The sequence below is a fragment of the Gymnoscopelus microlampas genome (genome assembly GCF_963454915.1).
Source record: "Gymnoscopelus microlampas genome assembly, chromosome: 21".
Taxonomy (NCBI): domain Eukaryota; kingdom Metazoa; phylum Chordata; class Actinopteri; order Myctophiformes; family Myctophidae; genus Gymnoscopelus; species Gymnoscopelus microlampas.
In genome coordinates, this window is record NC_139958.1 from 44,325,776 (window position 1) to 44,339,251 (window position 13,476).

General features: G+C 41.7%; 2 protein-coding genes across 2 annotated transcripts in view; both read left to right on the top strand.

The window, feature by feature from the left end:
- Positions 1–13,476, top strand: part of LOC311038260 (GTPase IMAP family member 8-like) — a 487,341-nt gene that overhangs the window by 303,546 nt on the left and 170,319 nt on the right. The gene's annotated exons all lie outside the window — the stretch shown is intronic.
- LOC311037573 (synaptic vesicle glycoprotein 2C-like) overlaps positions 5,954–13,476 on the top strand; it is a gene marked incomplete at both ends in the record, with an annotated part of 36,599 nt that continues 29,076 nt past the window's right edge. The window contains 4 exons of the mRNA XM_084046790.1: positions 5,954–6,191; positions 7,881–7,969; positions 8,887–9,014; positions 10,181–10,314. Coding sequence (XP_083902916.1) covers positions 5,954–6,191; positions 7,881–7,969; positions 8,887–9,014; positions 10,181–10,314 — 589 coding nt within the window. The remainder of the gene's footprint in view (positions 6,192–7,880; positions 7,970–8,886; positions 9,015–10,180; positions 10,315–13,476) is intronic.

Consider the following 13,476-nt stretch of genomic DNA (forward strand, 5'->3'; position numbering starts at 1 on the left):
GCTCTATACAACGCGATGCGTTGTATAGAGCTTGTATATCGGCGGCTATTTTACCCTCTATATATACACCAAACCTCTCTCACCGAAAATAGCCGATCTACACGCTCAGTAGCTCACACCAGTGTGTGTGTGTGTGTGTGTGTGTGTGTGTGTGTGTGTGTGTGTGTGTGTGTGTGTGTGTGTGTGTGTGTGTGCGTGCATGCGTGCGTGCGTGCGTGCGTGTGGTGGAGTATAAAATGAAGCAGGTCTGCAGCAATAAAAGCTAAACGCAGAGAGAGAGAGAGAGAGAGAGAGAGAGAGAGAGAGAGAGAGAGAGAGAGAGAGAGAGAGATGCATTCACTAGATCAGTGGTTTCTCTTCTCTCCAATTGGACCACCGTTTGAGCCACGGACCACCATATGGATGAGATTTAGACTCTCTCTCAGACCCAAAACATAGATTTTTTTTGTTTTTGTTGGATAAAAAAAATTCTTATTAAAATGATCTTTTTAAAAAATAAAAATAAATCCTTGCTAGGTCAACTTGATCAAATTAACAATTCGTCTAAGGCTCTATGCACAACAGCCATTTTGGGAAGAAATTCTTTACTTCCTTCAAAGGTGTTACCAATGAAACTAATGAAGGCTCTGTTCCATTCTGGTCAAAGAGCACTCTGCTACACCAGTGGGTCTCAGTGTGATCCAGGGGCAGGGACCCTCATGGTTCCTTGATGAGGTTGCAAATGTCCCCTTAAAAAGGTGTGTAACTCTGAGAGTGTACAAATGGAACCAAATGGACCCGTACGGGTCCATTTGGTTCCATTTGTACACTCTCAGAGTAATGGGGGTCCTTGAAATCAAAAAGGTCTGAGAACCACTGTGCTACATGAAATATAACAGAGCCTTCATTAGTATCATTGGTAAAACCTGTGAAGGAAGTAAGGAGGAGGCCCAATTTCTTTCCAATATGGCTGCTGTGCATAGAGCCTACTGTGTAGACTAAATGTAAATTAAGATGTTTAACAATATTTGAACTCTTGAGAGTGTAAAATGAACCCAAAGGGTCCATTTGTTTGACAAACTCTCCATCATTTAGCATGGATGGGGACCACCTGGAACCCCCTCTAGGACCTCGGGTTATTGGTCCCCGGACCACTGGTTGAAAACCACTGCAATATAGATAATCGATTCGGTCGGTGCGCCTCGAGAATAACGTGCTGTGGTGCAGGAGGCTGTTTCACACCAGAGTCCTGTGAAAAAAAAAAAGAAAAACTGCTGTCACGAACTGCTGAATGAATTATTTTGCGTGGGTGGGTGTGTGTGTGTGCGCACGTGCGTGTCTGTGTGTGTGGGGGCGGGGGGCGGGGCTGTAGTAGCACGCCATGGATGCTGCGGCGTGTGTGTGTGCGTGTGCGTGTGCGTGTGCGTGTGCTGCATTGTGCTGAATGGAAATAAGCAACAGAGAACAGAAATGATCATTTCAGCTTGTGTCTGAATTGAAATTAGGCTAGAGACGAAATAAAATAAACAAACAAACAAACAAACAAACAAATAAATAAAATATGAATAAAACATTAAATATTCACTTAAAATAATAATAATAATAATGGTGTACAAAACGTGAAAGATCAACTAAAGGAGCACTTCCCCCGTTTTCAACCTTCTCTTCACATAATTGGTCCTCACAAATGCTCATTATAAGATGACACGCACACACACACACACGCACGCACGCACGCACGCACGCACGCACGCACACACGCACACACACACACACACACACACACACACACACACACACACTGTTGTGAGCTTGTAGATTGGATATTTTCGGTGAAATATGTTTGGTGTAGAGGGAAAATAAGGCCAAGAAGTGCAGAGCCCAAAGGTGAAGTTTATTAAAGGAGAGGTTCACCCAAAAAAATCTTATTTTCTATCAATTACACACCCCATGAAGCCTTGAATTCATGGATTTCTTTTTGTTTTTGTCGCATTCCTAAGCCAATAATTTGATTACCGGCGGAAAGATGCTAATGTATCCGGTAGGAGACACAAAGTAGACTCTTTGTGTCTCCTCCCGGAAATACCCCAAATACCACCACATTATTGGCTTAGGAATGCGACAAAAACTAAAACATCTCCATGAATGCATGGCTTCATGTGTGCAATTGATGGAAAATAAGTAATTTTGGGGGTGAACTACTCCTTTAAGTATTGAGGGTTAAAGTGGGGTCCCTGCTTCATCTCTCAGCCAAGCCAATAACATTATAAATCATTGCTATCAACAATGCTTATGGCAAGTTAATTGTACTTCAAAATGCAATCTTAGCATATTCACAGAATGGCCTCATGTGCTATATTTGATGATATCTTATTTATGAGACAAGTTCACCATCCATTTACAAGATAATTATGAAGCCTGATTCATACTCTGATTCATAGCCAATCTACAGTACAAGCTCACAATATAAATCAGGCATACCTGATGGCTATGTCTGTTGGTCAATTTCCAACACGTTCTCACGGCCTGTCCATTTCTCTGTTTCAGTAACATCTAACCGAGTGGCTCTCAAACGTTTTCATGTAAAGGACCCCCAAATAATAATAATAAAAAACCTGTTGCACAAAATCACAACATGCTTTCTTCCACTTTCAAATGGGCATTCCTATTCTGGTCATTATATTGTCCAAAAAAAGTCAAAAATATACACAAAAAAAATATTTTCAAAAAGTTTGAAAATGAGCAAACAATAGCAGATCTACAAGCTCACCGTGCGTTGGGAGCTTGTAGAGTGTCTATGCTATTTTTCATATGAGAAGTATACAGTATATTTTTAGTGCGTTCATAATCGTGACTGCTCTCTCTCTTACTCTCTCTGTTAAAATTTGATTCTGGGAAAAAGATACAGCCCTACTGCTGACATTGCAGCATGCTGGTGCCTGGAATTTTGTCATTTTAGGGTCAAGGCCACATGGCCTTTGGTGTTGTCACTTTTTTTGAGGGCACAAAGGCCAAATGCCCGGGCAGGAAGGCCATGTAAATAATGAATTGAGTCACTGGAGTCTTTTGAAGATGGGCATGTGGAGTAAGGGGGAGTTAAGAATTCACAATCTCAACTAATAAGGCCACTATGACCTCGGGGCAGAAGGCCAAACTCAGAGGCAATGCGTGTCCAGTCACAAACCATTATTTACACAATTTAACCTTTGTATGCTGTAATATAGGCCACAATCCTTTATTATAGCAGGGGGCAGCGGTCAGGGGCAGCAGGGGCCTGAAGCAGTGGGTCCAGGTACCCATACGGTTTCTTGAGGGGGTTCCAAATGCCCCCTTACGGGTGTACATTTGTACACTCTGAGAGTGTACAAATGGAACCGAATGGACCCTTACGGTTCCATTTGTACACTCTCAGAGTTATGGGGGGGTTCTTGAAATTAAAAGGTTTGAGAACGGCTGGCCTAAACGCTTAGAGGAACGCGTTTGTTACCGCAAGGTTCCCGGTTCGATTCCCCGGAACGGCAGGAGAAATCTGGGTGGGGAAATGAATGGTCACCAGCCCTTGAACACCGCTGAAGTGCCCATGAGCAAGGCACTGTACCCTCGACTGAGCTGCTCAGTGGCCAAGACTGGTTTTACTAGTCAACTCCCAGGTGTGCGTGTGCGTGTGTGTGTGTGTGTGTGTGTGTGTGTGTGTGTGTGTGTGTGTGTGTGTGTGTGTGCGTGTGCGTGTGCGTGTGTAGGGCGTTGCTGAAAATGAGCATCTGTGCTCAGCAACTTTCCCTGGTGGGTAGATAAAGGACTGCAATTTGCACGCCCGTATTCACGAGCGGCCGCTGATTCTCGAGTCCGTATCCGTACCGTTCTGTAGCACCCGCCACAATTAATAGTCAATCTCCCTTCTAATTATAACACAAAAACTACACTGGCCCAATACTGTGAGACTGATTTAGTTGCATGTCGGTGTCATGCATTGAAAGTGGCAGATCTAATAAGCTAAAATAAAGTAAGCTTTCGTGTTACATTGCTAGGTGCTGTTCTGACTGAGAGTTTACAACAGCATCCAACTGCTCTAAAGCAGATAGGATTGCTGTAAAGCAGATAGGATTGCTGTAAAGCACATAGGACTGCTCTAAAGTAATAGAGTTATAATATAATATCTAGAGAACGGACGGCCCCGCCCCCACCTATTCATTTAAATCAAAGTTGTTGCTCACCAGTACATGAAGCACCCTCTTCTTCCTGAATTGGCTACAACGTTGGAGCGAATACAGAAGAGCGCACTAGCGTTCCAGACGTTAGAAGCATGTGCAGTAGCGTTCTAAATGCAGAAGTCTTGCAAGACCAGATTTGGCCACCAGGCTTCATTAATCCTCCGCGGTCCTGGGGACTTATCTAAAGCAGACAGGAATGCTGTAAAGCAGATAGGACTGCTGTAAAGCAGATATGATTGATGTAAAGCACATAAGACTGCTGTAAAGCAGACAGGAGTGCTGTGAAAAAGATAGGATTGCTGTAAAGCAGATAGGACTACTGTAAAGCAGATAGGGTTGCTGTAAAGCAGATAGGACTGCTGTAAAGCAGATAGGATTGCTGTAAAGCAGATAGGACTGCTGTAAAGCAGATAGGATTGCTGTAAAGCACATACGACTGCTGTAAAGCAGATAGGATTGCTGCAAAGCATGTAGGACTGCTGTAAAGCAGAGATGACTTGTGTAAAGCAGTGCTGTAAACATAGAGGTATAATATAACTAGAGGGCGAATTGCCCCGCCCCCAGCTATTCATTTCAATGAAAGTGCTCTGTGGCGTTTTGAAGCACCCGGAAGTCTGGCGGAAGTAGAATTATTGAGACGTTTTTGAGACGTTTCGAGCGAGTTATGAGCATGCGCACTAGTGTCCTGTTTGCGTCCTACGGCAGCCCGTGTGTTGAGCTATGAACGCGAGATATTTATTAAATACACTCGAGATGCATGTTTATCTGTAAATGCATATGTATTTATGTACAATATGTTTACATATTTGTATTATATTATATATATATTAAATTTAGTATGTTTTGGTCGTGCATGTATTTCTACCCGCATGCAGTCCCAGCTTTGGCCACTGGGGTGGCGGCTTCAATGTTTCTTAGCAACTCCGGGGGCCTGGCTGTAAAGCAGAGAGGACTGCTGTAAGGCAGATAGGATTGCTGTAAAGCAGGTAGGACTGTTGTAAAGCAGATAGGACCACTGTAAACCAGTGAGGACTGCTGTAAACCAACGAAGCGCCCCTTCTTCTGTGTCCACAGGCTGCTCTTCTCCATCCCAGCACCAGAGGGCGATCCCAAAGGCTCCATCCAGCCACTAGAGGGAGCACATCATGTTGGAGCAGAAACATGACTTCCCGGCCTTCTGAACACTGACTGCTCAAACTGTCGTACACATAAACCTGCAACTGAATAGGAGGCCACAGACGACAACAAAAAAACACATTGTAGCTTCATGTTTTACCTGACTTATCTCGCTATAGCAGTGGTTCTCAAACTATTTGGGCTTCTGTAACCTAACAAACCCTTTACCTGATTTCTAACTACAACATTTTGCTCCAAAAACTGCAAGAGAAAACCACTGCTAGCATATGATATGAATGAATGATAACCCACCTTTTGAAGGATATAGAGAACGAGTTGCAATTAGTGCGTCCTGAGCAGATTGATTTTGAGAATGCTATGCAAGAGTGCCAACTAGTTCAGATACATTTTATTCTGTGGCCTAATAACTATTGCTTTCTATTCAATAGCAAGTGTGCTGGTCAAGTTTTTGTAACATATATATGTTCCGTAAAATATTTCCTTTTTAAATGTGCCACTCTCTCCCACGTACCCCCGTTTGAGAAACCACTGCGCCATAGCGACAAATGCCAGTTCACATCCGTTGGACTTGGTAAAGTACGGGCTCTGCTGAGTTGAAGTGTAAACAAGCAAAAATCTGCGTCGACATGGAGGAAACCTACGACAGCAGGGCCTCCCTGGTCAGAGGGGCCAAGGACATCGCCAAGGACATCGCCAAAGAAGCCAAACGCCAAGTCAGCATAAAGGCCAACAGGGCCGCCGACCATGCCTCTGACGAGTACTCGACTCAACGGCACTACGGACAATTCCAGAACGAGGAAGACGGTGAACACCGCGTTCAGAACCAGCCTGACGAAGAGGAGGGGGCCTCCAGTGACAATACAGGTATGACTATACTGTTAGTTAGGCCTGACCTCGATTATTCGATTTTTTTTTTCATTATTCGACAGAGAGATTGGCCTAATTTGTTAGATTAATTTACTAATAGTTTGCCAAAAATACGATATACATCATGATTTATTGGGAGAAACCAAGCAAGTATATGTTAAATCAGACATTAAGCACCCCTACAGCCCAATATATATATATATATATATATATATATATATATATATATATATATATATATATATATATATATATATATATATATATTATAATTATTATCATTATTATTATCATTATTATTATCATTATTATTACCATTATTATTATTGCTATTATTATTATTATTATTATTACCATTATTCTCTCCGCCAGGAGAGTTTGTTTTCACTTTCTGAAACTGGGACTAACATTGGTCAAGCCTCACGTGACACGTGACAATACGGTGAAATAGTGTGATCCGATTGGCTAGTGACATATAGCGGCCTATAAAATACATGCGTCACTTTGAAAGAGTCTGTGCCTCTTTCAAAGTGAGGTAAGACAGTTCCAACAATATTGCATGCAAAGCAGATACTTTAATTAAGCTAAAGCCTCTCTAGATGGGAAGGCCTCGATCCTACAAATGCTTAGTTAACAGCTAAGCGCCCAAACCAGCGAGCATGATTTCGAGTTGACATGGCTGAGAAATGGACAGATAGGACACTTACACAGACAGGAGGGATAGGACACTTACATAGACAGGACGGATAGGACACTTATACAGACAAGACGGATAGGACACTTATACAGACAGGACGGATAGGACACTTATACAGACAGGACGGATCGGACACTTATACAGACAGGATGGATAGGACAGTTAGAACATAAGAATTAGAACATTCCCAACATTCCCAACACAAGTCTGCTGGCGGAGACTTGTGCTCCGAGGAGCTCCGAGGAGCACAAGTCACTTTTTCCGCCAAGAGAGTTTGTTTTCACTTTCCGTCAACCAAGCAAACATTGGTCAGGACGAATAGGACACTTATACAGACAGGACGGATAGGACACTTATACAGACAGGACGGATTTTTTGTAAGAATTAGAACATAAGAGAACATGTTCTAATGTTCTCTTATGTTCGGTATAACGGCCTATAAATACGTGTGTCACTTTGAAAGAGTCTGTGCCTCTTTCAAAGTGAGGTAAGACAGGAACAATCACGAAATGGCTGAGAAATGGCGGATACTGTAACAATTGGATAGGACACTTACACAGACAGGACAGATAGGACACTTACACAGACAGGACAGACAGGACACTTACATAGACAGGACGGATAGGACACTTATACAGACAGGAGGGATAGGACACTTATACAGACAGGACGGATAGGACACTTATACAGACAGAACATTCCCAACATTCCCAAAGTCTTCTGGCGGAGAGTTGTGCTCCGAGGAGCACTTTTTTTAGTTATTATTATTATTATTAATAGTAATATTATCATTATTATACATAATAGACATAAGGTGCTACTGCACCTTATATATAACCTCATGTACATATTACTGTTACTCCACCTTACTTCTAACCTCATGTACACACCTGCTTCTTATTTATGCCAGAGGCTGTGCATAAATCTAAACATCTTCCTCACGGCTCTAAAGCTTGCGATGTGACCGTTACGTTGATTGTGATTCCCAGAGGGCCACGACGACGAAGACGAGATCTACGAGGGGGAGTACCAGGGCGTTCCGGCGCCGTACCCTGATGGAAAGCCAGCGGAGGGCCAGGTCATCATCAGTGTTTCTATTCCTCACTGACAATGTAGGTCGCCAAAGGCAAGACAGCAGTTAAAAAGTTACAGGTACAGAGTAAAAATAAAGAAGTACTGCTAAGATACAGCCAGGTGTCGCTATACTCCGGGAGTCAAAAAGAAGAATCAACGTCACAAAAACAACATTGACGACGAACGATAGTATACAACAGTACACTAATACAGTATATCCCACACTTTGCAGAAACACATACACACAATCACAGTGCCATTACACAGTGGTGGAAAAAGTACTCAAATTCTTTGCTTAAGTAAAAGTACCAATACTGCAATATAGAAATACTCCGTTACAAGTATAAAGTCCGGAATGAAAAAATTACTTGAGTAAAAGTACAAAAGTATTGGCATCAAAATGTACCAAAAGTAAAAGTACAAAAATATTTGAAAAAAGCATATCTACATGCGTTGTGAGCTTGTAGATCGTCTATTTTCAAATAGCCTAGGTATAAAATAGCGTTAAAGTGGTTAATGTATGTTTCATAATATCATAATTTATATCTGAAAAGTAACTAGTAACCTAAGGTTTTCAAATAATTGTATTGGAGTAAAAGCACAATATTTGCCTCTGAGAGGTAGTGGAGTAGAAGTAAAAGTAAAAGTATTAAGTACAGTACTTAAGTAAATTTACTTAGTTACTTTCCACCACTGTCATTACAGTATCCCGCACCATTCAGAAACAATCTATCTATCTATCTATCTATCTATCTATCTATCTATCTATCTATCTATCTATCTATATATCTATCTATCTATCTATCTATCTATCTATCTATCTATCTATCTATCCATCTATCCACCTCTCTATCTATCTATCTATCTATCTATCCACCTCTCTATCTATCTATCTATCTATCTATCTATCTATCTATCTAGGTGGCGTTGGGACGCCCGGTCTCAGACAGCCTTAAGGGACAAAAGGAGCTGGAGAATGAGCGTCTGGCCGACGAGGAGGAACTGGCCCAGCAGTACGAGTTAATAATGCAGGAGTGTGGTCACGGAAGGTCAGTGGTGGCAGACGTACTCCCATTATTGTTTTAACTCAACCACTTAAATATGGAGTCCCTCAGGGCGCTGTGCGAGTGTCTGTGTTCTGTTTTCTGTTATTGTGGGGAAAGCTTTGCCGTGGAGATTGCCGTGGAGTATTGCCAATTTTAAGTACTTTTACTTCTACTCCACTACATCTCAGAGGCTCATATTGTGCTTTTACTCCACTACAATTATATGAAAACGTTAGTTTCTTAGTTACTTTTGATTATTATTACAAAACATGCACTAACCTCTTCAGCCCTATACACATTTCGGCCATTTGAAAATAGCCGATCTTCAAGCTCACAATGCGTCGCGATGCGACGCATTGTGAGCTTGCAGATCTGCTATTTTCAAAAGATTTGTATACATTTGAAAACTTGTGAAACGGGGACATTCTGCATAATGAGTACTTTCTACTTTTACTAGTACATTTCGATGCCAAAAAGTTTGTACATTTACTAATACCAGAATACCAGACTTTTACTTGTAACGGGAGTATTTCTATATCGCAGTATTGATACTTTTACTTAAAGGGCAAGACCACTTTGGTAGAGGTCTGGGTTGTGTAGTTAACTTGCCATGGTGTAACTCCAAAGGTGGACAAGAAATCCAAAATAATCACTCCAATGATTAGAAATTGATCATTCAAAATATGCTCCTCATTGACCTACATTGAATGGTGAAACCGCTCTCAAAGTCACTCTTATCACATGTAAACAAACGCAAACTAAGTTGATTCAGACAATAGAACATCACAAAACCCAGTACTGTTTCTTTATTTTAAAACAGTACTTCAAATAGTCAAATCAACAGGAAGTTGACATTTGTATTAAAAAAATAAACACTACTGGGTTTGGTGACGATCTATATTGTCTCAACCAGCTTTGTTTGTGTACGAGCTAAAATAGTGACTTTGAGAGCTGTTTCACCGTACAATGTAAGTCAACGTGGAGCATATTTTAATCATCAATTTCTAATCAATGGAGCAATTATTTTTTATTTCTTGTCCACCTTTGGAGTTACGTCATGCAAAGATAACTACACAACCCAAACCTCTACCAAAGTGGTCTTGCCCTTTAAGTAAGAAATGTGAGTACTTTTTCCACCACTGCTTGGTGACTTTCATCCACTATGGCAGGTTCCAGTGGCAGCTGTTCTTCGTTCTGGGCCTGGCGTTGATGTCAGACGGAGTGGAGGTGTTCGTGGTGGGCTTTGTGCTGCCCAGTGCAGAGACCGACATGTGTGTCCCCAACTCTGGCGCTGGATGGCTAGGTAAGCTACTCATACCTGTGTGGATCCGAGTCCGACCAACGTCCAGGTACCGAGGTAGATGTCTGAGCCTGTGTATAATTGGAGCCATTTGGATCACTGTCATCGTTGTCGTTTGACGGGAGATATTAACCAGGGAAGGGTTTCTCAAAGTGGGTGCCGTGCAGTGTTGATTTTGACAGCAAATGTTGATTTAGTTCTAGTCCTAGTCTTTTCAAATTCCATTTAGTTTCAGTCATATTTTAGTCGTCTGAAATGTTTTAGTTTTTGTCTAGTTTTAGTCGATTAAATGTCATAAGATTATAGTACAGTATATACTAAAATATATTTTGGCAGGCCTTGATGGCGTCGTAATGGCTGATTTTGCTCTTGGTTGCATGGTGAAAATATCTGCTATTTTCAGAGCACAACACCCGAGCGCAACCAAACATAAAATGACTTGTCTTTTAGTTCTACTGGATCTCTGCTCCACTAGTCCCTCGCTAACATTTTAGTCTAGTTTTTATTTGTTGATGAAATAGGTTTTAATCATTATAGCTTAGTTTTTATTTTCGTCACAGTTTTAGTCGACAAAATCAACGCTGGTGCCGTGACACCCTAGGGTGCTGTGAGTCCGGGGGGTGCCACCGAATATATATATATATATATATTATTGGATGTATATTTATTATTTAAACTTCAGTTTAACCACCTCTTATTAGAACAGACCTGAATTGTACTGTGCTTGATGCGCTCTTTTTCTACCCCAAATCTCTTCACCAAAAATAGCCTATCTAATAGCTCACAACGTGTTGAGTTGTGAGCTATTAGATCGGCTATTTTTGGCAAATGTGGATGCTGGGGTTCAAGTGGTTAAACGCCACGTATAAAGTTATTTTCAATCTGTCCTAATGGAAAGGGATATTCTCTCAACTTGTCTTCGTGACCAACATTTATGACATAAATGTTAGGTTCTAAAAATGTACAATGTAATTCAGGGGTGCCCTGTGACCAAAAAGTTTGAGAACCACTGGGCTAGGGATGGCACAATATTTCATATTTCATGTTACGATTATAAAGAGTTAATCCCAAAATAACTGTGATTAACGATATTATCGCGATAATCAAAAGATGCTTAAAACTCTTAAAATTATTATCGTTTTTAACCACTTGCACCTCCACTTTCTGGGGTGGAGCGTTCGCCAAGAGATTTGGTGTAGAATGAAAAAGAGTGTGCTCTTTAAAGGTCCATTTTACTAAGCATAGAGAGTTTACGAAGTGGTACCGGATATGCAGCTCGGCAAAAGCCAATTGATCCCAGTGTATGGCTGAGGACAAGTCCACCATCATTTTTAAATCTCTGACTGCGATATGATTATTGTGCGTGTTTATTTTTTATCCCGGTAAACGATAACAACGATAACCGTCCCAACAGAAAAGACACTCGTATAGAGCCCCGAGGGACTCCGGGCAACCATAATAGGTTTTAAGTGGTTAACCCATTGAGACCTGAAGCCGATTCTACATGTCTCCTAAATCTCAACAGTATTCTGAAAAACGTATATTTCTATATCAGTGGTGCTCAATCTTTTTCATGTCAAGGACCCCCAGAATTATATGTATTTGACCGCGGACCCCCATCACAATATTTTGTTCCAGGGACCCCCAGAAGCAAAGATTTGCGTTAAAAATGTTCGCTTTAAAAATATATATATTCAAAGATTTGCACACATTTTCACGATTTTTCAAAAATAGCAGATCTACAAGCTCGTAGCGCGGCACTCGGTGCCGCGCTATGAGCTTGTAGATCTGCTATTTTTGAATAGCCCAAAGTGTAAAATAAAGCTTTTTAGCTCAAATCTAGAAATGACACAGTTCCAGGTCTTAATGTTAAAGCAAACCCTGTCGATTCCTCTTTCCTCGTTTCTCTCGAAGGAGGGGCTAAGGCAACATAGGAAACAAGCGAATGGAGGATGCGAGGAATCAAAGTATTGAGTAAATGGGATGCGGCTATTGTGTTGCCGTGGTTACAGTCATTGCGTTGGGAAGCCATGGGTTGTGTTGTCATGGTTACCAGGTGTCGTGCGCTGCATGAGTGGGAGGTGTTTTTAGCAAGGGAGCTCTCTCCCACGCCTAAGAGAAATGTTTGTGTGTGTGTGTGTGTGTGTGTGTGTGTGTGTGTGTGTGTGTGTGTGTGTGTGTGTGTGTGTGTGTGTGTGTGTGTGTGTGTGTGTGTGTGTGTGTGTGTGTGTGCCTGCCCTGCTACAGCAGCATCATCCTGATCTCTATGTGAGAGAGAGAGAGAGAGAGAGAGAGAGAGAGAGAGAGAGAGAGAGAGAGAGAGAGAGAGAGAGAGAGACAGACAGACAGACAGACAGACAGACAGACAGACAGGCAGAGACAGACAGACAGACAGACAGACAGAGAGAGAGAGGCAGATTGACAGAGACAGTGAACGACAGACAGACAGACAGACAGACAGACAGACAGACAGAGAGAGAGAAAGAGAGAGAGAGAGAGAGAGAGAGAGAGAGAGAGAAGGTCTATATGGGTATCTCAGCCCGCTACATATACAGAATGAGTCTGTCCATAACGCTTTAGGCTGAAATCCTACCCAGAGAGAAGAGAACAGGTGTTTGACGTAAATGGAACCCGTGTCCTCATCCCCCCCTCCCAGTGAACTTTGGGGTCCCCCAGGGAAGCATTCTGGGGCCGTTACTGTTGTTAACATGCCTTAACGACATGAAATCAGCATGTAACTGCAATATGTTCCTGTTCGCGGCGGACTCGGCACTCATGTCTCGGACAGGGACGAATAGGCTCTAGGGGTGTGCCGATACACTAATTTCACGAAACGATACGATACGATATTTGGCTCACAACTTCGATACGATTTCGATACGATACGATACGCACTTTTTTTATTATGAAAATAAATGGGGGAGAAAAAAAGGAAATGCAAACAAATAATTCTGTTTTTGCATTATTCAGACATGCAAACTTGTAGCTTTTCAGACGTTTTGAATCCAAATAGGGCAATAGTGTGACACCTGACCCGAAAAAAAACAACATGTTGTCACCCTTTTCACCTCGGGGCTGTTTGCATGCCTGATTATTTTGATTGGTGTAAAAAAAAAAAAAAAAAAATTCAAAACGATATTTTTTTTTTTCCAAAACGATACATAT